A 26,179-nucleotide genomic window follows, 5' to 3' on the forward strand; every position below is an offset into this window, starting at 1 on the left:
TTTTGAGTTTCCACGTCTGAATATTAACGCTGAGTGTTGAGAGAAGATCACCGTCAGTACAGCTGGACAGGAAGTGATTTCAGGCTAAGCCCAGGTTTCTGTCGGTGTCCCCTCAGATACTCTGGCTCTGTCAGATAGTTTTCTTACTTGCATCTGGTCCCGCTTGTGTTTCTTATATTTCCCAGAATGCTGTTCAGCTGTTCGTTTTATTACTGCAGTGGACCTGTTCTGCGTTTCAGTATTTTCTGTAACATATCAGCTATCCAGTATTGGATGTTCATATTAAACATGGCCAAAGTTCAAAACACAAAGGTCAGTGTGTACAAATAATCACCGCGAGCGCTGGGCTTCAGACTCTCAACAGTCAGTTTCAGCCCATTTTTTCAGTGCTTGGGTCTGTGTGATGTCATAGAGAGGAAATATCCCTAACATTGTCATCGCAGGCACAGCCTCACCCACCTGCAGCAGAAACAGCAGAAATCTGGATTGTAGGAGCTAAAACAGGCAGTGAACCGAGCACCACGGCCCTGTTTGACATAAAGAAGGATTATTTTGAACTTGGACTCAGGAAAAGCTGCTCCAGAGAGTCCAGGGCTGAAAATGTGGAGCTGGAAATTAGCAGAACAGATGTCGGTGATCCAAATTATTCGTGACCTATTATTCCCTGAAGTTAGCAGTCATACGTTATAACAGTCTGTGTAATATCATTTTTTAAAAAGTTTGGATTTACTGTATATGGAGTACCGAACAGCTCAAGGGTCAAGAGGGAGAGCACACAGTGACCTAACATGATATCACAACACCACAGTGAGACCACTGTTCATTGGCTAATCTGGGCTTTTAGAAAAAAATCAACACATTACATCACGTTAATGTCATATCAGAGTTGCCATGATGATGAGTTCTGGAGGTGATTTTCTTCCTTCCTGTGTGAATGCAGCTGTCACTCTGCTGTCTGTAGACGTTTTTTCTTTCTTTCTTTAACCCCAAAGTGTATTTTGCTCTGCGGTGCTATTTGCTGTCTAACAGATATCTAGGAAAAACCTTCTGGTTGTGTTTGAATGTATTTGTAAATGTGTAGGCGTGTCTTCTGAAGACGCACACGAGAACCGGACCGATGTGGTCCAGCTGAGCCTGGACGGACGCGCACATACACACCTTCACTTTATCCACACGCACGCGCACACACACTGAAGGACAAACTGCAGAGCACTTTGATTGGAGGATGCAGGGGACGAATGAACCAATGGAGGGTTCGTGGTGAGGCATGATGTAAAGCTGCCATGTGCAGCCAGTTAATACTGATCTAACACACCTGTACAGTCACCCACTGACCTGTGGATACAGTGATTGGTTTTAGTTTGTGAATAAAGTGTTGAATGCCAAACTGTGCCTTTTCTGTCCAAAGTGTTTTTGTCTGCAACCTATCCCAGAATTTGGCTACTGAACTGAACATGATATATAAGTGACTTAGATAACTTCTAAATATTTGGCTGAGATTGAACATAGTTTTCACACAGCTGAATAAACAGAAAACTGATTAAACTGAAGTGTGAGATGATCGAGAATTTACTCCAATGTCTTGTTATATTTTGACGCGAATCTGAAGGCGAGACCGTCCCATTTCACAGCCTCGCACTTCTGCCCTTCTCGGTCTTCGGAGGACCCGGCCCACGTAGACCGCGAAGGCTGGGTCCTCCGAAGGATGCAGGCCCTGAATTGAGACACGGCTAAAGATCCCAAGCACTGCAGCAGATCTACAACAAAATGTTGCTGCAACGGCCCAAAGTTCAGACATGAACCGGACTGAAAGGCTGTGACGGTATTTTACGGGAGCTGTGCAGAAACCTGAAAGAACAACATATAGAGGAGTGGACCAAAAGCAGCAGTCAACAGCATCAGGCTTTTATTGGTCACTACACAGTAAAACAAATAATTATAAAGCCACACATCAACATACTTACAGTCTGAATATAGGCACATTTCTTTCGTTTGAACTCCTTCCCATTAACATGCTTTTGGCCATCACCGGTGGGCAGAGAAAAATCCAGCACTGATGTTCCATCCAGCAATCAGAAAGCTCTTTTAGCTCCGGTTTTGGTCTCCACCACCTCGAGTATGTTTTTCCCCCCTTCAGTTAAACAGTCGGTCTCTAAACGCTGTTTTTTCTTTCTTTAATTGGGAAGTTACAGTCTGACACCACAAAACATTTACAAACCAAACTTTTTATGCACAAAAACCACAAAATCATCTGATTCAGTACTGACATAAAACACTGCTAAATTGATTTAGCAAAAACATTTTTTATTCATTTATAGTTTTATTATTTTTTTATTGTAACGACGCTTCTTTGCAATACATCCTGTCCCAGTTGAAAGCCGGTTTATTTCCTGTTTGTTAAATGGTTCCACGTGTGTGTTGCAACCATGAAAAACTTGCCAAATCTTCTCTGCCGGTGTCAAACAGCTCATTCTCATGAAGTACTGACACATACGAGAAGTAAAACAACTATTTTTTGGCCTTCTTTCTTTCTTTTTTTTGGTTACATTATTTTTCCAGGATCGCTGACTGTGGAAGGGGGATTAAACTGCTATTTTAAAAATATCTTTATAGTCTTCTCTTTAATTTGGTTAAGCATGCTGAACCCCTCTGAAAACAAACAAGCATAAAACTGTTCAAAACAAATTTAAGGGGGTGAGAACTGATGCTTCCCCTCTGGGCTTACACACGGCTGACCGCTCGTATGTTCTCGCAGCCCTCAACACTTCCCTTTCAAACCAGGTTATAATACTTTTCATTGAAAAAACGCATTGTCGTACAGTAGACGCAGATGTACAAACACACTGGATAAAAACACACAGCAGGTAACAAACAACACGTCAGTTAATCAGTGATGGAGATGCTGCAGAGCTTCATTCAGTGATCTGCAGAGACACGAACGGCTCATTAGGAACACTGATGGAAGTGAAACAGTGTTAACCTCTACTTCGTCCAAGCGTAACTCACCATGGCGACCTTGCTGGTCTGTTCGCGAGTTCGAATCCTCAGCTTGTTGACGGTCGTCTCGGCGATATCTGCTCTCTCCTCGGCTTCGTCCAGGTCGTGTTGGACTTTGCGGAAACGTACAGTACTGCAGCTCACCTGCTCCTCCTGGTGGACAAAAAGACGATCCCTTTTAAATAGATGTTATTTTATATGGATTAGAGCAGCTCTAAAAAGAAAAAAGTCCCTTTTAAGAGGAAGAGACCTCCAGCAGAACCAGGCTCAAGGACGGGCGGCCATCTGCCGTGACCACTGAGGGGCGGGGCTTTTCTGGGTTGCTCTCTGTTGATGTCAGTGTTTGCATGTCAGAATATCAATTAGTAAATGCAAACTGTGCATTTACTAAAAGTCCCAAATATCTGTGGTGCTCAGGAAATGACTGTACTTTCATGAAGGCTGGCGTGGGTTGACTACACAGGTAAGCACACTAATTGTTCTAAAAACAAGCAAACAAAAAATGAAATAATAAATGCTGTTTTTGTTTAAAGAAAATCTCCCAGGATCATGTTTTTTTAAGGGTAATCTTGAAAATCTGAACATGCTGATTATGATCTAAATTTTCCTTCTGTGTTGTCTATGCAGGAAACGTCCTGCTAGTCATTTGTATATTTTATGTACACTCAACAAAAATATAAACGCAACACCTTTGTTACTGCTCCCATTCCCCATGGGATGGACGTAGAGACCTAAAACCTAAAAGACCTAAAAGTTTTTTGCGCTATTGGGGGTCTGGGGACCCAGAACCGGTCAGTATCTGGTGTGACCACCATTTCTCTGAAAGGCCTGTGGAGACGGCTTATGGTTGAGAAATGAACATTCAATGCACGGGCGACAGATCTGGTTGACATTCCTGCTGTCAGCATGCCAATTGCACGCTCCCTCATTGCTTGTGGCATCTGTGGCATTTTGCTGTGAGACAAAACTGCACATTCCAGGGTGGCCTTTTGTTGTGGGCAGTCTGAGGTACACCTGTGCACTACTCATGATGTCAGATCTGCATCCTGATGTGGCACACCTGTGAGGTGGGATGGATTATCTCAATATAGCAGATGTGCCCACTACCACACATTTGGACTGATTTGTGACCACTGTTTGGGAGGGATGGTTATATTGTGTATCTGGAATGAATTTTAGGTCTCTACGTCCATCCCATGGGGAATGGGAGCAGTAACAAAGGTGTTGCGTTTATATTTTTGTTCAGTGTATGTTTATGTTTACATACTTGCACATGTTTCACATTAAAAGCTCAGACGTGAGTCCCTCCGTGGAGCGATATTGACTTTATAGAAATAAAAAAGATGTTTTTTAATCATTTTGATGCTGATTTGCATTGTATTGACGAGAGCATTACTGAACACTCACAGCGTTCTCAGCTTGTCTCTTGTAGCTCTTCACTTTGGCTTGCAGCCTTTCAATCAGCTCCTGCATCCTGAGCAGAGTCTTTTTGTCCTCCTCTGACTGCACGAAAGCACAAAGATCCAATGAAAACACAGAAGACGGGACCAACATCTGTATGACAGCAGCAGCTGGATGCAGTGAGGACCTCACACCTGGTACGTCAGCTCCTTCACTTTCCTCTCGTAGCGTCGAACCCCCTTCTGATACTCCTCGCTCTTCTTCTGCTCCAAAGTCAGCTCCGTCTGCAGCGCCCTCACCTGCACACACAGCAGCTGATTTACTTCCTGCTGGTTACCTGTTACTGATATAGAGGAGCAAAACTGCCAAAACCAAGCATGAATAAATAATTCAATGACTCAGTAAAAAATATGCATGCATCAATTAATCTATGACAAAAGGTAAAATCAAATGTAAAAATGACCAATAAGAGGAATTGATTTAAAAAAGGAAAATTGAAAAACAAAGTATCAAATGATGTTGCATTTTATAACTTAATGTCTTTTTATTATCAAGTGCATTTTTTAGTGCGTTTAATAGTGGGTTCAGTTTTGGATTTTTTTGAGTCATTTACTTTTTCAGTTTTCATTTTTAATGATATTGGGGCAAGCAGAGGAATCTTAGCAACAAATCCTCCCTCAGAGACTGAGCTTGCTGTTCCTCCCCAAACAGGTCAGGAGAGTTTTTAATTAAACACGTGCTGCACCGCGCTCCCGAGCGTCAACAACAACATAACCGACCTCACTCCTGGTAAAACAGTAACTGTCAGTGACTTTGTACCGCTGTATAAACAGGACAGTTAAACGTCATGTAACCGTAAGCAATAAAACAAGAACATCTTAACAGCAGCACGTGTCCCAAGGCATGATGGGAGATAACTGGCCGCTCCCCCAAAACACAACAATACTTTAGTTCATACAGTGCCAGTTTACAACAACAGCCACATGAAAGTGTTTTATACTGTAGGCTTAAACCTCAACAGTCAAACAACCCTCCTGTGAGCCAGCACCTGGCAACAGTGGGAAGGAAAAACTTCCTTTTAACAGGAAGACACCTCCAGCAGAAGGTTTTAGCAAGTTTATGCATGCTGCGTGCCTACATTGTTATGCAGCAGATGCCAGTAGAGGAAAATTGTTCCCAGCACAAATATTCTTTGGCAATTACTTTTTTGATAAACCTCAAATAAAGATGTTTTAAAGACTCTTGGCAGAGGCACTTTTTTTCTGTAAATGCGCTTTTTTGGAAACTGACCTAAGAAGTTACTCAGACGTTTTGGGGTTTTATTTATGTAATGCATGTAACACATCCACCGCTGTATAGAAGAGTATCTGTATGACAGAAACAAGGAAAAGTAGAAAGTGTCCTTGTTAAACTACCAGGTGTTGCAGTGAAACTTGATTTAACTGACAGTGAGAAACAACTCTGTGACTGAGTTTTCACTCACTGTTGTCTCCAGTTTGTGGAGTTGTTTCTTTCCTCCCCTCAGAGCCATCTGCTCCGTTTCATCCAGTTTCACCTGCAGTTCTGTCAGAAGAACATAGATGCTGGAAAAACACGGTGACATCTGCAGGTGAACTATGTGAACAAGTTATCATCTACAAGTGAGGAAATACGAATATACAGTATACTGTGCGTGTTCAGATAACCCAGATAACAAATGTGCCAGAAAGCAAACAGACAAGAAGTCTGTGCTTTTGTTTTGGCGAGCTAATTTCTATTGTTTCTATTAACCTACCATGACAACAGGTGACATCACAGTCGATACATGCATTTATTTTTGTCAGTAGTGTTATTGTACCTTTTACAGTAGACTCCATATTCTTCTTCATTCTCTCCAGCATAGTGCTGCTGTCCTGCTCCTTCTTCAGCTCCTCCGCCATCATGGCCGCCTGGTGAAGCACAAACATTAACAGGATTCTGGTAATAAGTATTAGAGGCTGACAGAGTGTGTGATGGATGCATGAATCGCAGCTTTATGGGGTAAATAAATGATTAAGAAATGCTAAAACGTCTGAGTTATTAAATTTAAAGATTAATAAAGTTTTCCAGCATCAAACTCGGTTAACATGTGATGAAAACTACAATTTAACAGCAGCAATGGTTTTGATCAGGGATCAAAGGTCATGGGTCAGGACTAACATCACTGATGGCCTTTTTGGCTTTCTCCTCAGCATTGTGACTCTCCTGCATCGCCTCGTCCACCTCTCCGGTCAGCACAGACAGGTCAGCCTCCAGCTTCTTCTTCTGGTTCATGAGGCCCGTGTTCTAAAACAGGAAGTCATCAAACCGTCTGTCATGATGAAATGCTCATATTTCAACATGATTGTATTTGATGTGCCGTAATTAATTAACCTGTGCAGCGAGCAGGTTAACTCTCTCTGACACCTCCACCAGCTCATGTTCGGCCATCTTGCGGGTGCGGTCAGTCTGTTCCAGGACCCCCCGCAGCTCCTCCTCCTCCGCTGACATCAGCGAACACCTCCGCTCCAGGAGGGCGATTTGCTCTCTGAGCTGATTGGTCAGCTGGACTTTTTCTTCTAGCTCCACCTGCTGCTCTTTAACCTGCGATAGAGTTCAGCACAGAAAGGTTGGTTTACATGTTATATCATTTGCCACTAGGGGGCGGAGCTTTGTTTTGGTTGAAGTTTTCACTTCTGCTGCATTTTTCAGTCCATGATTGATGTGATAATGAAGCACAGTGCGGTCAGTAAATAGCACATCCCTGGACACTGTTTTTACTCATCATTCTGATGTGAACAGGTGAGGGTACCTGTATCTGCAGGTGTCTCATGATCCTCTGGCTCTCTGCTTGTTGCCTGTTGGCGTTTCCCAGCTGAATCTCCATCTCGTTCAGGTCAGACTCCATCTTCTTCCTCAAACGAACCGCCTCGCTACGATGACGAATTTCTGCCTCCAAATTGGCCTGCATAGTCTCCAGGGAACGCTGCTGGCTCCCCCTGGTGGACAGCATTGGAGTTACCTCTCCATCAACACTAAGGTTGCAGTTGTCAGTTCTTTCTCTGGTTATGAACCTTTTTTTTCCTGGTATGACTGGTTGAGGCAGACCCTACACAGGGAAAGAGCTGCTGTGGACTCCGTACTTATGTGCCTTAGGACGAGGCTTTAACAGAAATATAGACAGTCACTGCTCGCTGCACTTACAGGCCGTCCATTCAGTGCAGAGCCTTCTATGTAGCTCGCCAGCTAACAGTAGCTAACAGTAGGAAGAATAACCTGGACCAGAAGCACTGCTGGCCTTCTGCCGCCCCTCAGTGGAGAGCGTGCTCTCCTCCTGCCTGGTGTTTGGTATGCAGGGACCACAACTGACAACAGGAAGGCTGTGCAGAGGGTACAGCCCAAAAAAATCATTGGCTTCCCTCTGCCTCGCCAGATCCTCCTGTCTCAGGAAAACCAGGACCATCACAGGTGACCCCTCGCACCCCGCTCACCACCTGTCTGACCCACTGCCCTGTGGTCAGCGCCTCAGGTCAATCTGGCCCCACGCCTACCTCCAGACTCACTAACAGCTTCTTCCACACAGCAGTTTTTCCTTTGCACCACTTTCAAGCATTTTCCAATGACAATAAAAGCCTATTAAATTTAATTCTATTCTATTCTATTCCATATATTAAGCCCCTTTCAGTCTGTTATTAATATATTTATTACCTGAGGCTGTCGATCTCCTCCTCTTTCTCTGCAATCTTTCGGTCCATCTCTGCCCTTATCTGCTCCAGCTCCATCTGATATTTCAAGATCTTGCTTTCCTCATGTTCCAAGGTTCCCTGATCAATGGAAAGGTAACAGTTCAGGCAATAAAGACTTTATAGATAATTGATTACAGCAGCTAATTACCTCTGCTTCCTCCAGGGCAGCTCTAATGTCGCTCTTCTCCACATCGAGGATCTTCTTCATCCTCTCCAGCTCATGGATCGTCTTCCCTTCCTGACTGATCTGATCTGTCAGATCCACAATCTCCTCTAGAGATATATAAAGAAAACACTTTGATACACTGGAATTTAATCCCTTAACTCCCACAATATTAAAAAAGGATTAAAAAATTGAAGTCGTTTGTTCGCTGGACTACAACTTCTCTTCACATCATGATATTCTCCATGATATTGAGCTTGTAAGACCAGGTCCCTGAAATGAAGATACCAGTGTGATTGTAGTAAGTTAAGAGGACAGGGGAGGGACTGCAGTACCCTGCAGGTTCCTGTTTTCTCGTTTAATCGTCTCCAGCTGGTCCAGAGCTTCTTCATAGCAGTTCTTCAGTTTGAAGAGCTCAGTGCTCAGACTGCGAGAGTCTTTCTGTGAGGCCTCCAGCTCCATCTGACACTCGTCAAACTTCAGCTTCCAGTCACTGAGCACCTGCATCAAACCAGTGCACACATTTGTTTCTGAGCACACCTACTTATGGGCATTAAAGTGTAAATCTCCACATGGGGAATCGTGCCATATGTCTGACCATGTCAAAGTTGCGTTGCCTCTTGTCCAGAGCCAGAGCTGCAGCGTTGGAGCGCTCCAGTTGGACCATCAGGTCTTCCATCTCTATCTGCAGACGCTGTTTGGTTTTCTCCAGTGAGGAGCACTTGGCCTGAGACGCCTCTGCAACTTCTTCGAGAGTCTGCAGTCTCACGACCAGTTTCTTCCTGCAAATACAACAATTCAACTTATTAAACGTTACCAGTCTAAAGTCAGTAGCTGCTTTGAAGGAAACTGGATAAAGAATTTAAACTGTGGTCTTTGCATTCTCCTATAATGTGTTAGTATGGCACCTCAGAGTGACGTGCAGCTACAGCAGTGTTGTCTTACTTTGCTTCCTCCAGCTCCTCTATCCTCAGCACAGCATCAGTCTCATACTTTGCTTTCCACTGAACCACCTGACTGTTGGCTGTAGACAGCGCCCTCTGCAGTTCCGCCTTAGCTTCCTGCTCCTCCTCCAGCTGTTCTCTGAGAAGGCTGCAGTCGTGTCGGGATGCCTGCACCGCATGAGCCAGCGCCACGCGAGCCTGAAACACAGACACAGGATACATTTGTTCCAATAAAATATCTTCAAAAAGGTATTAATAAGAGCACTGAAGTGACCTGATGTGTTACAAGTGTAAGAGTTAAGTATTACTTTGCTCTCCTCCTCCAGCTGTTTCTTCATATCCTCAACATTCTGGCAAGCGCCCACCTTCAAGCGCTGGAGCTGAGCGATCGTAGCGTCTCGCTCCTCCAGACGACGTCTGTACTCGGCTGAAAAGGCGACAGCCAAACGTACATGAGTACGATAAGCTTGCTGCATCTTAGACATCAGATATTCATTTACCATTTTTACAAATTGTATTTTTTTGTTGGCGTGTTTACTAAGAATCGTGGACAAAACATAAGCACAGATTCAAAAACTTTCATCGTTTCAGATCAAACATAAAATGATGTTGGACCTTTTTATGACTCAGAGGACAGAACACTATCAAGAACAACCCTCAGATACTCAAATTATCCACCAGTGCGATAGGTCACTATTTACTACTGTTAGTGCGGGACGGCGTGATGACTCCATGAAGTCAATTACCACATCAAAAAAAGTCGTGGGTCATTATCAGCAGAGGTTTCAGGTAAAACCATTGTGAGACCTTGCCTCACCCTGTCATGTGACCTATTGAGATCACCTGACGCCAGATGTGAGTGAAGACTAATGTGCCTGGGAAGGAATCTCAAAGCTGCATTGTAGGTGACTGACAGGCACTTCCTGTCATTTAGATCCTAACAAGGGCTGCATGTTTGTAATCTAAAGTAAATGCAGAAAGTTTTTACTTTTAAGGTGTTTCATCAGTTGAGCCTGAAATTCTTTTTTTAAATGGAAAAATGGGGAAAATCTAACAGGAAATTTTTGATGAAGGTGTAGAAACCAATGCATCGATGTTGGGAAACTAAAGAAGTTCAGTTTTTAAAAGTTGCAAAATCTTCTACCAGTGGTTCCTATTTCAGCCATGATTGTAGTGATGGACATCATCACTAGCTTTAATAAGCTTATATTAACATTTTATGACCTTCTACTTGTCCTGTTAGCAAAGCTTAAGCTGAGAGGGAGAGGAATTTATGCCATCTCAATAATTCTCCATCACCTTTCGCTGTCAATTAATGTTTAATATTATTATGTTGATCACTAAAGAAATCATTTTAAATGCTTTTTTCTATAGAGTACGCTTTAAGCATTTGTCCTAATAATCCTAACACAACAGACAGGAAGGTGAGGACATCCACACAGAGTGCTGCAAGATGTAGGAGAAAGAAAATTCATGCAGCCTAAAATCAGGTGTTCAGATCTGTAGAATCAGTGTCGGGTGTGTCAGTGTGCTGTACTGGTTTCTGTGACTGCTCGTGCTTTCTGAGCGTTGACTTCAGACAGCTGTCTCTGCAGCTCGTCTGCTCTGCTCCTGCTTTCATTCAGCTGGTCCTCATAAACCCTGCACATCTTCTCCACAGCAGCCTGCACACAAAGATCAATCAACAGAGAAGTCACAGTTAATGTGGTCTAAGAAACACGATCAACGTGCGGTGGTTACAATGTGACCAAATCTGGTCGCACTGCACTGCATTAACATGTTTCACCTCCTCACAGGTTTAAAGTGTAAACAGGTCAAGAGCACGAACCACCTTGTTTTGTGTCCCATCATCAGTTCTTTTGCAATAACGCTGCTTAAAGGAGGACAAAGCTGTCAGAGCATTGGAAATGGCCTCTGGGCAGATTAAGATCAAGGATGAGAGGCAGCACTGTACCCAGCTCTGTTACTGCATCCATGGCAGCATAAACAGGGCCAGCAGGACTCAACATGACGAGTAGACTGACACTGATGAACCTGGTGGAGTGGCCCCTTAAGCGGGAGGTCTGTTCCTACCTTTGACCTGGAGAGCTGCTCCACGCTGGCAGCCAGGTCATCAGCCTCCAGCCGGAACTCCACCTTCTCCTTCTCCAGCTTCTGTTTGACTCTCTGCAGAGCATCTATCTGCTCGCTGAGCTCCGTCACCATGTCCGAGTGCTTCTTCCTCAGGGTGGCTGCTGTTGCTTCGTGGTGAAGCCCCGCCTCCTCCAGCTCCCGCCGCAACTTCAGGAAATCTGCCTCTCGCTTCCTGTTCAACAAAGCAGTATTTGTGATAATCTGGGCAAATCTCAGTATTGAGATACTAATCCATCCACTGTCGAACTCTAAAGGTAGGAATCTACATCTGCATGTAATCTTTAAGGGGTTTCTCTGACATACAGCTAGAGCTGTGTTCTTGAGATCACCATATTAGTCTCAACGCCTCACAGGAAATACCTGTGCATACAATGACCATGTTATTTTAAAACAGCCATCATTTGAGCGCTTTGTATATGACCGAAAGTAAGGGTCACCTCTAACGTAGCTACTGTGGCTCTGACTAACTGACCCCTAATGGATCCCTTTGATGGAAGTTAGAAATCACCAAAGCCCATTTTAACCTGTTGAGGGCGATCTGAGCCGCTGAGGCTCCTCCTGCCTCCTCCAGCTTCTCTCCCAGCTCCTCCAGTTCTCTGGCAATGTCGTTCCTCTGTCGTTCCGCCTTGGAACGCCATGCCCGCTCCGCCTCCAGGGCCTCCTCCAGCTCCTCGATACGAGTCTGAGGAGGGCAAGTACAAAACAAACTACAGCAGCAGCAGTGAAGAAGAGGAAGCTGAATAAGATCCTCTCTGCACCAACCTGAAGCTCTTTGATCTTCTTATGAAGCTGAGCAGCCAGACTCTGCTCATCCTCCAGTTTTGACTGAAGCTGCACCAACTCAAAGTCTTTCCTTTAGAGAAGGGTGAAGAGAGAAAAGCATTTTGTAGGGATTGACAGTAATAAAGTACCTTTTTTCAGTTAAAATGAGCCCTTTCAGCTAAACATTTATATTCCAAAACTCTAGACATTTCTCCTACTTTCTCAGTCTCTCTTCCTGCTCTTCCTTCTGGTTTTCCAGGTCCCTCACTGAGTCCATGGACAGCTTCAGATCCCCCTCTAATTTCCGTTTGGTTCGTTCCAGATCGGTCCGCACCTTCTTCTCCAGCTCCAGCGAAGTCTCAACCTGCACATGAGTTAGAAACCAGTAATAACAGCAGGGAACATTACAGGTCTTTTCTGGACCAGTGCTAAACAAGCTTTCAAAAGTTGGTTGTAGAAATTCTTTTGGGTATTTCAGTGATTGTTTAGGGACAGAGAATTAACAACCTGCAGGGTTGAAAAAGAAATCAGTGTAAAGGGGCAAAATCTGCCAAAAGCCCAGACCTGTGGCGTCCACTTGAAGCTGGCTTCAGAAATAAGTCAAAGCTCTAACACACTCCTGTGCTGAAATGTCCAGCTTCACAGCAGAAGTAAACATGTTTACTCTATCGTGATGCTGTATGAGTGAAAGTTTTATCCACTCGTTTGGATTTTGTTAAGGTTGGGGTGAGATGCTAATGACCAGCTAATGCTAGCAGGTTTGAAACAAACAGACACATTTCTGCTAATTAAATAACAGAAAAGCAAAATACTAGAATTTTACTCAGAAAAGCTGAAGCATGGATACAAGGACTCCACAGCAACACTGATTATTTTTCGTGAGACGTGTACGGGGATAGAGGGATGGCAGTGTGTTTCAAAGCTGATATCCCATAAACAGCAAACTGCACAGCGTGGAGTGTGGATGATAAAAAGCCCCACAGGTCAGAGGATGTTCAGTGTGAACCATCCCTTCAAGACGCTTTATCTGAGTTTTCATATGAAGATTTTTCTCAACACTAAAACTTAAAAACAAATGAAAAAGTTACCTGAATAAACTTCAGGTAATTCAATTTTATTTATTCAGCACAGGTTCAACCAGTCGTCTCAAGCTGCTCATCCTTCCACTCGAGTGCCATAAATAACAGTTTATATTGCAGCCTACTGTCAGACATCCAGGAATATCTCTCCTTACACTGTCCACTTGCTGCTCCAGTCGAGCTTTGGCCTTGGCCAGCATGTTGACTTTGTCCTCCTGCGCCTGGAGGTCATTCAATGCCTGCTGGTGAGCTTCCAGCAGGGCAGCCTTCTCTCTGCTCAGAGATGCTATGGATTCATCTAGAACAGACATCTCCTGTGATAGGTTCTTCACCTGCATGGAGAGAAAAAACAAACATTATTCTGTGAGTGAGGGAAGTGATGGAAAGCAGCACTGATATGGTCTCTTTTGGGGAACAAACCTTGTTCTCAACCCCATGTCTCTCTTTCTCCACTTTAGCCAGGGTCATCTCCAGGTCATCCACGTCTCTCTTCAGCGATAACACCTCGTCCTCCAGCTGACGCTTCTTGGACGTCAGCGTGGAGCTCACCTCCTCCTCATCCTCCAGGCGCTCCTGCATCTCCTTCAGCTTTGACTCCAGAGAGATTTTAGACTGAATCAGCTGGTTGCAGCGGTCCTCAGCATCCATCAGGTTGTCCTGCTCCTGGATTGTTTGGATACAAAAAGTTATTTAAATATACGAGGCCAGTCTGCATATCAGAAGCTAACAGCTGTAATATGGACAGGGTATATTAAAAATTATGAACAAGTGCATAAAATTCTTGCATAATGGACTACGCAGTATACAGAGTGACTAAAATTGTGCTCGTATGACTGCACATGTTCCATGACCATGACGAGCTGGATCACTAAAACAATGAGAGTTTGTTTATTGGTGGGTGCTTAAACCCACAGAGGGTTTGCTGAGGCTAAAACAAGCACCCAGAATAAAGGAATCAACATATTTTAAATAGCAAAGCAGGAAATATATCACTATGACCTCAGAGGGCGAGAACGCACGATTAAAAGTGACTAAAGAAATCTCCAGCAGAACTACGCTGGGTCTACTACCAGTGGGCAGACGATAAAGAAGAGATTTATAGAGACCACGAACAATAAACAGGACAAAACACGATCTAATGTAGAAAGTAAACCTATGTTAACCTTTTAATGCCCACCAGGTTTCTGCCCTCATTGACTCAGTTCTGTGTTTTCTATTACTCTGTGAAGCCCTGCTGTAAGGATCCTGCTGTGGTGAGCTGGCACCACTCGTTTAAATTTCTTTATGTCTTACTGCTTGAAGCTGAAGAGCCAGGTCATTTTTCTCCTGAACCAAAGCCACCTGCCGCTCCTCCGCCTCCTTCCGCTTCACCTCCGACCTGATGAAAAAAAACAAACAGAAACATGGCAGGACATCAGACGTCTGTCTGCGTGCAGCTCAGCTGTAGCCCCGATTCAAGCGCCGGCGGATTAACGGACCTGCCGTAGGCCTCTTTTAGTTTCTTGAACTCTTCGTTCAGAGCGGCCAGTTCCTTCTCGACCTGGGCACTCCTGAGCAGCGGACGGAGCTTAAAGAATAATATCATCCACGGCCAAGTCCTCACTGAGAAGAATGCCCTGATGGCAAACTGGATCACCATCGCTGCGTCCCTGAGAGGAAGAACAATAAAAAAATCACATCAGCCCCAAAAAACAGGTGATGAGAGTCAAAACAACAGCAACATGCTGCACTAAGCAAAGTTTAAACATCTTGGCATGGTCATATATTCATTAAACTCTGTCAGGTTGCTTTTCTTTCTTACGAATACAACTTCCTTCTTACTTCTGATCAACTTTTCTGGCATCAGCACTTAAAAAGTTTTTAAAGTCTCCTTTTTACTGATTTGTTATCATTCATTCCCCTGATAGATGTGACACTGACCTTTGCAGCATCAGTTTCTGTCGCTCCATCCTCATGAGCTTCCCTCTGCATATGGCCTGAACGGTGGTGAGGATCTGAGACAGACGGTTGTCCCGCATGTCCTCCAACTGACCCAACAGACCCGCCTTAAAGAACACCTGAGACGAAGCAACGGGACCATCAGCTGAACTCCAACAACATAGGTGTCAAAGGCAGGGTAAACTTGAATTTGTTGTACCTTTGTGTGTCCAAACTTGTACTGGCTGTGGTCTATGTCAAGAGAGCCCAGCAGTTTCTCCACAGCCTTCCTGTTGTCCACAAATGAGTCCTCTGGAATCGCAAAAGGGTTCAAGATGCGATAACTGAGAAGAAAAAAAAGTCCATTACTGAAGAGCAACAGCAGATGAAGTAAATAAATATGTGTTAGATATGCAACTCACCGCTGTCTGAACTCAGCGTACAGGATGCGGTTTGGAAAGCCCTTCCTGCAAATCCTGATCCCCTCGAGGACCCCGTTACACCTGAGCTGATGGAGGACCAGGAAGGGATCCATCACACCTGGAAAAACAAAGGAAGGCATCTCAAAAAATAACTTGGAGAATACTTTAACTGTGCAGTCCAACAATATTTTTATTTGGGGCATGGGAAGGAACTAGAATTTCCCTTTCAGTGCAATTAAGTAAAAGTCGTTACTTCAGATGGTTTCTTTACAAAATCGAGCATTACGCTAAAACCAAACTGAAAGTGCATCAACAAATGCACGTAGACATAATATGTCTGTTGAGACTTGTAAAGTAGTAACAATATCTTTGGTAATATTTCTGGCACGAGACAATAAAAACACCTTTAGTGGTGCCAAGGTGAAAAACACCTTTTACCCCACCACATACAGGTCATTCATTTAGCAAGTTTATTTTTCTGGGTGAGGACGACTCACAGACACCAGCTGTCAGTAGATACCAGGGTTCGTGGTTTTACCTGGAATCTTGCTCTCATTGGGGATTATGCAGCGCACAAAGTGAGGTTGAGTGCTGCGAAGGTTAGCCATCAGCTTATTAAGGTTTTCCTGGAATAAACACACAATTAGTTGAAACCTCTGTCATAGTGTACAGCAGGGGCTAAAGGGTCACATGACAAACTGAGACTGCTGTGGAGGCCCTCTCAGACTTATAAAGAGATCAAATTAAGCTTACTGGTTATGCCCTCCAGTAACAGTCCCAGTTTCTCCTGTGGCACCTTGGGAAAATGAATTGCCCCCCCCCCCGGTGTACTGTAATGGTGTCTCAGGGGAAGCTGCCAGTCACACCCACCTTGTGCAACTGTGACACAGTTTGGAAAGAAGCTGCTTTCTTCCTCCTCTGTTTGGTTTCAGCCTTCGGATCAATAGCTAAAATAACACAAAAAAGCAAGACTCAACCCAAACACACTCATATAGTTCAATTCCTTGTTGTAGTTGAACGGTTTTCCATTAAATATTTAGTGAGGCTGGTGTTTTTACGCATATCAGAGCTGATGTAGTTCTCAAAAAGTCCAGCCATCAGTTTGTTGGAGGATTTCTGGAAGAGGGCCACCACCGTCTCATTCAGAGGATCTCTGTTCTTGTCCAGCCAGCCTGTGATGTTGTACGGCACCTACAACACACACCAGTCAGTTGAGCTCTGTGACATCAACCTCGGCCAGATCTAACTTGAGAGAGAGGCGTTGCAATCAAAGCGTATTTGCATGACAGACACTCTCAGGTCAAAGAAAATGTCCAGATGTTAGCTTGTAGATGTACCAGATGTTTTTCCCACCTGTCAGTCAACAGTGTCCTTTAATCTCACTGACAGTTGTTTTAACTGTAGAGCCATCCAGTTCACATTGCTATCAGTTAGTTTCCTTGTGTCAATACAAGTAACCGAACTTCACTGATGTTCTGTGGCCACTTTGCTGCTGAGCTCTTCTAGCCACTGGGCTCTCATATGACTTAAAGCATAAGCATGATCCTATATAATAAATAACTGGATGTGCATTTATACCAAAATAAAACATCATAAGATTTTTTTTGTCAACTCGAGCTTTTAAAAACAATGCTGAGAATATAACACAATTTTTTTTCCATGTTTAAATCTTTAGGATTTTTTGTGTTCCTTATTCAAAGTCACACCCGACCAATTCCCATCCCGACGTTCCCAGCAACATTCTACATGTCCAGAGTTTCAACCCAAGCTCAAGAGTAAAATCAAAAGCTTTATGGCTTCACCTGAAAAGGCCAGAACAACGTCTCCATCACCCCGCTGTAGCTCTGTAGCTTATCTGAGCTAAGACCAAAGTTAAATTGTCCTGATAAAACTGGAGAACTTCACCTTCAAGTAGACTTCAAATGACCAACAACAGAAAAAGTGACTTTATGAAAGGATACCCACCACTCCAGCATAGTGAACCAACTCAAAGTGCGTCTCATATTTGCGCTTCTTGTCTAGACGCGGCCGCTGGAAGTTGGGTGACTTCCCAAGATGGTTGTCGTAAAGTTTGGTTTTAAAGCTGTGGTCCGTGGCCTTGGGGAACATACATTCCTCCTCCATGATGGACAGAATACCCATTGGCTGGACAAAGGAGCTCTAATTAATTCATTTCATATTCACATAGGCTTCATATTGGAATCATCCAATACAACCCATGTAACACGCAAACATACCTTCTCTATGAGGTCTATGCAGGCCTGTAAGTCCAAACCAAAGTCTATGAAGGTCCACTCGATGCCTTCAGCCTTGTACTCTTCCTGCTCCAGGATGAACATGTGGTGGTTAAAGAACTGCTGCAGCTTCTCATTGGTGTAGTTGATGCACAGTTGCTCAAAGCTATTGAACTGCAAACAGAAATGAACCATGTTTTTGGAGTTACTGATCAAAAGATGTTCAATTCTGCAAAATGACCGAACCACGAGTGACACCAAAGAAGAAAAACCTTTTCTCTGAAAAGCTGTCTGCTAGTGTTTCCTGTGCTAGGTTTGAGCTGACATCTAGGATATCCTTGCTATGATTTCACGATTTTTATTCCAATGGTTGCGCACTATTTTTACAGTAGCATTTATCTTCAAAACATATATTTGGTGTCACTGGAAAGACCTGGACCTTGGCTGGATTTGAAGGTGCTGAAAGTGTCTCTTTGTATTTCCTTTGTACCTCAAAGATCTCAAAGCCGGCGATGTCCAGGACACCGATGAAGTACTGACGAGGCAAAGAAGTGTATAAGGACGAGTTGATACGACCCACCAGCCACTTAAACATGCGGTCATAGGTGGCTTTTGCCAGGGCGGCCACTGCATAGTTCACCTAGACACAAAACACGACCTGTTAGTTTTCCTGGAACCACAGATAAACATGTTTGGAAATTTACAGTTAAGTTTATGTAGTAAGACAGAAAACTTTGATCACCTGTTCTACAGTCTGTCCTTTAACAATAAACTCATTTCCCACTTTCACTCGAGGATTCAACAGGCCTTTCAGCAGGTCAGCAGAGCTGATGCCCATCAGGTAAGCTGCCTTATCTGCACCTTAACACACAAACCACATGCAGGTAATTATCTGAGGTCTCTACCAGCACAGACTAGACATGTTTTTCACAGTTATACAAAAAGATTTTAAAAAAAAGGTGAGGACTTGTTCACTTCAATGCCAGATAGTTATAAAGATCAACTACAATGGACCATATGTAACTGATGGCTGTCGCAGCTCAACCACAAGTTCATAATACATCCTCTGAGGTTGTGTATTGTGAGATTTGGGCGAGGTCTGCAGTTAATCCCAGCTCATGACCTTTCGCCTACAATTAGTATTGCATTGGTACTTTCTGTACCTTAACCAAGAAATTGAAATTGAAAAAGTAATTTTTGTTTAAAAAGGCTAAAACTCTATATTGTTGCTTCGTTATCTTTCCATCATATTCTACCAAAATCATTTTGATAACACACTGCGAGACAACAGAAAGCTCTGTCCAGGCAGCATCACCTGCATCCATTATACAAACTAACTGTTGTGTCTTTGTGATGGTGTTTAGTGGGTCATACTCTCTGTGCCGTCCGCTTCGGCCTGCTCTTCTCTCTGTTTCTTCTTGAACTTCATGTTACCGAAGTGCATGATGGCTCCAACAATTTTGTAGCAGCCATACTTCTCCTCTGGAGTGAAGCCCAGCGTGTCCATGGCACGCTGCACACAAACATACAGAGTACAGTTTACACACATCATCAGAGAGAGTTTTCTTTGAGACGCTGTGTTCCTCTTACGTCGGTGAGCCTCAGTTCCTCTCCGTCACTGATGCCCTCCACCGTGGTCACACCCTGAGAGCAGAAGTGGTAGTCGTAGGGGTTGGTGGTCACCAGCAGCATGTCTGCATCATGAAATTATTTTATCATTAGTTATCACAGTTAACCCTCTCTTTCTTCCCACGCTCCTCACACTGTAAATGGCATGTTTCATATTTTCTGTGGTTACATTTCATAATGTTATTGTTCAGTTATTTGGTAAACAGTGTAACGTGCGGTGGAGATGCAGCTGGGTAGCGAATGAGCAACAGCTTCTGACTTTCCAAAAAGTACTCATTTATTTACAATATCAAAAATAAAAGTGCTACCTCTACCACACATTACTGAAGAGCACACTAGTCCGCGTGCACACGGGAGCATCCATTACAGGAGGAGTGCGAAGAAGAACAAAAAGGGGGTGACACACCAGTCATGAGACAGGAGGCGCCGCCATGTGGTCATACACTGCATTACAACAGCAACTGTTACAACAGGCAAAGACAGCAAACTGTAGTAGCTGCCTCATTGTTTTAGGTCAGTCATATTTGTCGGGGGCGCATAAACCTGCACCAAAGCCTCCCCAGATTGCTGGGTTGATAAATTAGATTTTAAAGACATGCATTGTTTTTGTTGTTCTGCATGTTCTTGGTTTTATTTCTGTTTCTGTTAATAATGCAGTTCTATTAAACGGAGTGTCATTTATATAGCTGGTGTCTTTCATTGGACAGGTTGCAGCACTGGGTAGTTTTTTTGTTTGTTTTTTACCTTGTAATTCTGGCTTATGATTGGACAGGATCTGGTAATAGATGTGGTAGCTTCTCTCTCCTGGTTGCTGGAAAACAACTCTTGACTTTTCTAAAAGGTCTGAGGAAAATAAACACAAACTACGTCACTCATCAGCCAAAGCATCGCGAGATACCCACAACACCTCACAACCGTTCAGTGTCTGACGCTGAGATGTTAGTAAAATGTCATTTGAAAAATGCTGAGTAGAAAGGCTAACATGTTCGGCTAGTGCAGTTTAACTAACAAATTCAAACGTGGAATAACTTTTTGAGAACACTTACAGATGTCGATGTCAGCAGACGCCAGTTTCCCTGTTGGGCCAAAGTGAATTCGGATGAACTTGCCCTGAAGCACACAAATACAAACCCACGGTCTTTACAACACGTCTACACAGAAATCCACATGAGACACAAAGCTGTGTTCTCCACTCCAGCCTTGAGGATGAACTCACAAAGCGGGAGGAGTTGTCATTGCGGATGGTTTTGGCATTCCCAAATGCTTCCATAGCTGGATTAGCTTCAATAATCTGATCCTCTAAAGATCCCTGAATACAAAGAGAAACATTGCAAAGACATATTCCCAGTATGGGTATTTTTTTTCACTATGGACTGGAACAGTTAAGGAAAAGGGAAACTGTTGAGGCGTCTTACTCCTTTTTTCACATTTTCTCCTAGAGCAGCGACGATGGCAAAGTACTGTATCACCCTCTTAGTGTTGACTGTTTTCCCGGCACCTGACTCACCTCTGAAAGGATGGTGTAAAAACAAAGTCAATTTTCATTTAAACAATTTAAAATATGCCTTTATCAGTGAATGAGAGCAATAACATATTGGTGCTACTTCATCATGACATGTATAAACTACAACTCTGAGGCGAAAGACAGAACGAATACACTGAGGCACATATTAAGTGAGAACATCACTCTCTGTTCTCGGTTTAAATCATGACATTGTGCAGTCACGCACAGGCTTTGAAACCTTCAGCTGAGTGTTTTTGCTATTTCCGTTGAGCTAACTAACTGGATGTAATGAGCGATGGATGGGTCTACAGAAGAAACCACGGCCCTGTGCTCTCCTACAGTAGTGACTAGGGATGTAACACTTCCACAACCAAGACTGGAACCTTGTTTGAAACAACTGGAAGACCTATTGCCATCCCTATGCCATGATACCCATGTGGAGTACAGTTAAATCATGCTAGTCAGATGAGAGCTGTGATGTTTAACGATCACTCAGCTACCAAGAACTGGAAGTAATTCAGAATCCAATCCTGGTATGTGGTTTATACTTTTCTGCTCCTAAAGAAGAACCAAGGTGCCTCAGTATCCCTCAGCCATGTGTTCCTCCAGCTTTCTCTCTTCCTCTTTCCTTTTGGATACCATTCCAGTCTCGACCTAGTGATGTTAATGGTTGGCTTCCCGAGGTTGAGACCAATCCACCTTTAACTGCAGCACGTACTCCTTTCATAGGGAAGATCCTTCCTCATCAAAGTCGATTTGAGTTTTCTGTCAGTGTTTCTCTGTTTGGGTCTGGGGCCCTTTAGCCATATCTCAACCCCCAGGGAGAGGTGGTCCAAATCTGTGTGGCCTCTACCCTTTGACTTGTCTACTATGGGTGTCTCTGTGAACAGAAGTGTAGTTTTGGAGTATTTTGGATACTCATTAGCAACTTTTCGTCATCTCTGCACCATCTTATTTTAAAATTTGGATTTCTACAATACATTTTTTTCAATAAGACCATAAACTCTTGATTGTGACCATCATGAAATATTTACTAAATAATCAAGGGCGTGGCAGAGGCATTCACCCATAGACTTGTACACGACTTTGAAACTAGAGGAGTCTCCCCCTGCTGGCCAGTAGAAAGAATGTTCCTGGTTAACAGCTTTATGCTCTGACCTAGAAGCTACTTCCATCTTTTTATATGTAGTCTGTGGTTTAAATGAAATAAACTGCAAGTTTATATACAGGACATGGTTTGCTTTTCTCATATAATTCCTATTTCCATTTGTATTTTTATTATGATGTCATATTACCGACCGTAATGTTAGACCAGCTGTGCTTCTGACTTACGTGATGAGCATTGACTGGTTCTCACGATCTGTGAGGGAAATAAAACCAAGTGAATAAATATTCAGAAGAGGCAAATGAGCTCAAAGTTTATCCACTAAGCAAAAGATTTATTCACGCATTCACCTAAAGTGGTCCTTACATTGACACCACAAACACAGACTATACCTCTAATGTTTAATTGGAATAAAAGGTGCAGCATAGAAGACATTGTCAACTGGCTGGTTGCCAGGTAACGACTGCAATGAGAAAGCTGACAGCATGGCTGATGAGGCTAAAGGTGACTCACTCTGCAGCAGGTCAGTGTAAGCGTTGTCAGCGATGGCGTAGATGTGGGGCGGCATATCTGCACGGCGCCTCCCTTTGTAGGCTGTCACCACCTCAGGAGTGTAGACCGGCAGCCATTTGTATGGATTGACTGTGACACAGAACAGACCAGAGTAGGTCTGACGCAGAGACACACAGTTAGAAACACACAGTGAGGAAGATGGAAACGTGTTTTTGATGGTTGCACATTAGAGTAGATGCTAACATAGATCATCCACATGCTGTATCTCCTCCTCAGGTTGAAGAGGACAGATGCTTCGTTCAGGTGTGTCAACATGGCCATGTCCTCTATCATGTCGAACTTAGGAGGGTTCATTGGCTGGAGGTCGTCTTCTTTTACTATTAGAAACTGAAACACAAACACACATGAAGCTTTAGTTAAACCCCTCAAAGTGAAATTTAACTGTTTGTTTTTTGATTGTGAAATAAGAAAAACAACATTCCACACATTTTAACTCAGGACAGCAAAACGGTGCATGGAAACAAAAGATCAAAAGGAGATGTAGTTTTATTGTGGGGGATAACTGGGGCTTGTGTGTTTCTACTCAACATATTAAATGACTAAATAACAGTAATGAATAAACAGCATATCGAGTAATTAGAATTAGCTGGCTGACTAACCCGTCCGTCTTTGGTCTCCACAGTAGTCTTGTCTCCATTCAGCTCTCTGATCTCCACTTCAGTGTATGCTTCAGTTTCATCGGGCATCCAAATGCGCTTCGTGCCTAAGAGAAATGGATTACATAGCATTTTATTTAGTATGCAGTAGCATATATATATACATACAGCATCTAGACCTATGTACAGAGCAGAGGTTGGAAGTACAAATCAGAGGTGTGGACTCGAGTCACATGACTTGGACTCGAGTCAGACTCGAGTCATTAATTTTATGACTTTAGACTTGACTTGAAAAAATGTTGTAAGACTTGTGACTTGACTTGGACTTTTACACCAATGACTTGGGACTTGAATTGGACTTGAACCGGTTTACTTGAAAAGACTTGATATTTTACCCCAAATATAAAATTTAACATGCATATTATATAGAGATTGAAAATGTGACGTCATTCACGGGTAGAACCGCAAAGGATTCTGGGAACTCGTGGCAAGCGGTACTAGCGCACGCAGGCTTTCAATTAAAATCAGTTATACAGCGATAAAAAGAAACACAAAAATGTCAAGAAGCTGTTGTATTATTAACTGCAATAGCCGGTCGCATGACAGCCACGGGAAGCCGACGGGTAAAGAGATCGGTTGTTATCGGATTACGTCGTTGAAGAGAAATTGTTCATGTTTCCGAAGTAACAAAGAGGCGACTGGATTGCAGCCATTCAAAGACCAAATATAACGTCCCAGAACACTCCAGCTCACAGGTTAGTCTGCTCCAAGCATTTACACGAAGGTCAGTCTGCTGTTGTAGTTAATGCGTCATTTTCATAACATAATTGGTGATATAGGTTACAAGCAAGTCTGGCGCTGAACAGAAATTGTCGCGCTATGCTCCTGTATTTATTGTGCATAAATAGTGAATTGTCCTGACACAATATTGCGTTTCGCTTCTGTTATTATGGTACATTGACAAAAATATATACTTTTATTCACAGGATAAAACAGGTTTTTTGTATCACTAATTGTCCAGTACGATTACAGCATACAATATTATTGTCACTGCTACATTTCTGTGATGGGTACCAGAAATTATTTCCACTACTAATTAATTACCGTTGAGCTCAAAGGTCCTATTAATAAACGGTTAAGGAATGTGTATTTATGAAGACGATTTGTGAGACTGGTAAACTTATGATACGTACGATGGTCTTTCGTTCTACACGGTGCATTTCAAGGTCCTGCACCCATCCGTCGGTAAACTGTACCTGGGCTTGTTGCAGTGACCTGAAGTTACTAAACTTCATGAGTGTATGCACTCACTCCAAGAACCGTATGATTATAAATATGCATATAAATATGCTACGATGAGATAGCTGACTTCATCTAACTAGCAAATGTTGTCCAGGCTACGTTGGTGATACAGTTTTTTTAATGTGTATGATATTTTTGTCATGCGATTTTAAAGCCGGTCCTACAACCGCATCCAAGAATAACATGCAGCGTATCTCAGAACTGTCGGTGAAAATTATTCTTGGAGCTAGGTTTAATTGAGCTGCATTTTAAAGAGGTGCAATTCCACAATTTGTGTATATTTTCTAAGTTCACTATTTTGTCATGTGTTGAGAAAAACACAGATTTTAAAATTACATGGTCTAATATTTACATTTAGCATAACTGCAACATTATTTTTTCGTTTGTTTTTTTTAAAGACTCGAAAGGACTTGAAATTCAAAGTTTCAGACTTGTGACTTGACTCGGACTTTTACACCAGTGACTTGAGACTCGACTCTGACTTGCCTGACATTACTTGAGACTTGACTTGAGACTTGAGGATAAAGACTTGAGACTTACTTGAGACTTGCAAAACAATGACTTGGTCCCACCTCTGGTACAAATACTTTGTTACTTTGTTATTTCCTAATTTTCAGGTATCTGTACTTAACTTGAGTATTTATTTTCCTGAAAACCTTTTACTTTTACTCCCTACATTTGAACATGTATATCTGTACTTTCTACTGTTTACATTTTCAAAACTGGCTCCTTACTTCAGACATCAAAGCGATGTGAGCCTAAACAGTAGTGCATGAAAGACAGTACTGTTTGTGTATTAATGACCAGGGTTGCTGCATACTGTGTGTCATAGTCTGGTGTTAAAGTGGGCCTGTGTTTGTTTGTCTTTTTACAAAGGTGAGGAGTGCTCAGGTTAGGAGTACCGGTTTTAAAGAACAGTGTGTGATTGGTGCACAGCTGTGGTGTAGCACAGATTGATTGGAAGTTGGGTGATGATGCTGAGATTCAGTCACTGAATTCCACCTTCATACCTTCTAGTATAAAAACAACATAAACTGTATAGTCTCAGTGTAGAGGATGGAACTCAGCTGGGGCAACTAAACCTCAGAGCAGCAGTACTTGAAGTTGAATCACTACTTTGACTTTTACTGGAGTAGTTTTTTTACACTAGTATCTTTTCTTATACTTAAGTACAGATTGTCCGTATTTTCCACCTCTGGTGCAGAGAAATATAAAAAGGAAACAGAGACCGTCAAAAGCTTGGGCCTTGGCAGCCAGCTGTTCCAAGTTGGTGAGGCGGAGGTAGTGAGCCGCTTCTCCAAACTCCGCCATGTCCAGGAACCGAGACATCTGAACACACAAACATCACAGATATGAGCATTCATTAAAGATCCTCGGAGGGCTGTTATTTCCCAAACAATGTGGAAAAGATGTGGTACTTTCTGCTTTAAATGTTCTGAAGGCTCATGAGCAAACTTTTAAAGCATTCTCAGACAGCAGCATTTATCACCATGCTAATAAATAACAGTGCTGGCTTTCTTCTGGCTAAGGTAGGGCGACACTGATCCAACTTCTGCACCAACTTCTTCCCGTTCTGTTATGTTGGCTGCAGATATGTTCTGATACAAAGTTCAGATGCTCATTTTCCACCAGTCACACTTGAGAGGACGTGCACCGTCATTGTTTAATGCAAACG

General features: G+C 43.0%; 2 protein-coding genes across 2 annotated transcripts; both read right to left on the reverse strand.

Moving 5' to 3' along the window:
- Nucleotides 1-1,884: 1,884 nt before the first annotated feature.
- Nucleotides 1,885-22,282, reverse strand: LOC113013271 (myosin-7-like). The gene is made up of 41 exons (XM_026154036.2): nucleotides 22,261-22,282; nucleotides 20,840-20,933; nucleotides 20,641-20,733; nucleotides 20,471-20,534; nucleotides 20,169-20,267; nucleotides 19,386-19,489; nucleotides 19,170-19,308; nucleotides 18,538-18,656; nucleotides 18,286-18,435; nucleotides 17,799-17,969; nucleotides 17,527-17,706; nucleotides 16,620-16,752; nucleotides 16,432-16,508; nucleotides 16,100-16,187; nucleotides 15,562-15,679; nucleotides 15,360-15,483; nucleotides 15,143-15,279; nucleotides 14,701-14,871; nucleotides 14,516-14,600; nucleotides 13,643-13,885; nucleotides 13,378-13,554; nucleotides 12,362-12,507; nucleotides 12,144-12,234; nucleotides 11,906-12,063; nucleotides 11,322-11,553; nucleotides 10,786-10,912; nucleotides 9,557-9,675; nucleotides 9,250-9,446; nucleotides 8,903-9,086; nucleotides 8,640-8,805; nucleotides 8,290-8,414; nucleotides 8,104-8,219; nucleotides 7,208-7,394; nucleotides 6,790-6,999; nucleotides 6,577-6,702; nucleotides 6,236-6,326; nucleotides 5,882-5,961; nucleotides 4,593-4,697; nucleotides 4,405-4,500; nucleotides 3,007-3,150; nucleotides 1,885-2,924 (listed from the first exon to the last, which is right to left on the reverse strand). Exons 1-41 carry the CDS (start codon nucleotides 22,269-22,271, stop codon nucleotides 2,913-2,915), a joined length of 5,289 nt encoding a protein of 1,762 aa, XP_026009821.2. The 5' UTR covers nucleotides 22,272-22,282; the 3' UTR covers nucleotides 1,885-2,912.
- Nucleotides 22,283-22,427: 145 nt separating this feature from the next.
- On the reverse strand, nucleotides 22,428-26,017 carry LOC145423011 (myosin-7B-like). The gene is made up of 4 exons (XM_080295073.1): nucleotides 25,734-26,017; nucleotides 23,206-23,309; nucleotides 22,790-22,933; nucleotides 22,428-22,703 (listed from the first exon to the last, which is right to left on the reverse strand). Exons 1-4 carry the CDS (start codon nucleotides 25,831-25,833, stop codon nucleotides 22,428-22,430), a joined length of 624 nt encoding a protein of 207 aa, XP_080151199.1. The 5' UTR covers nucleotides 25,834-26,017.
- Between the last annotated feature and the right edge of the window lie 162 nt (nucleotides 26,018-26,179).

The sequence above is a fragment of the Astatotilapia calliptera genome, chromosome 20 (assembly GCF_964374335.1).
Source record: "Astatotilapia calliptera chromosome 20, fAstCal68.1, whole genome shotgun sequence".
Taxonomy (NCBI): Eukaryota; Metazoa; Chordata; class Actinopteri; order Cichliformes; family Cichlidae; genus Astatotilapia; species Astatotilapia calliptera.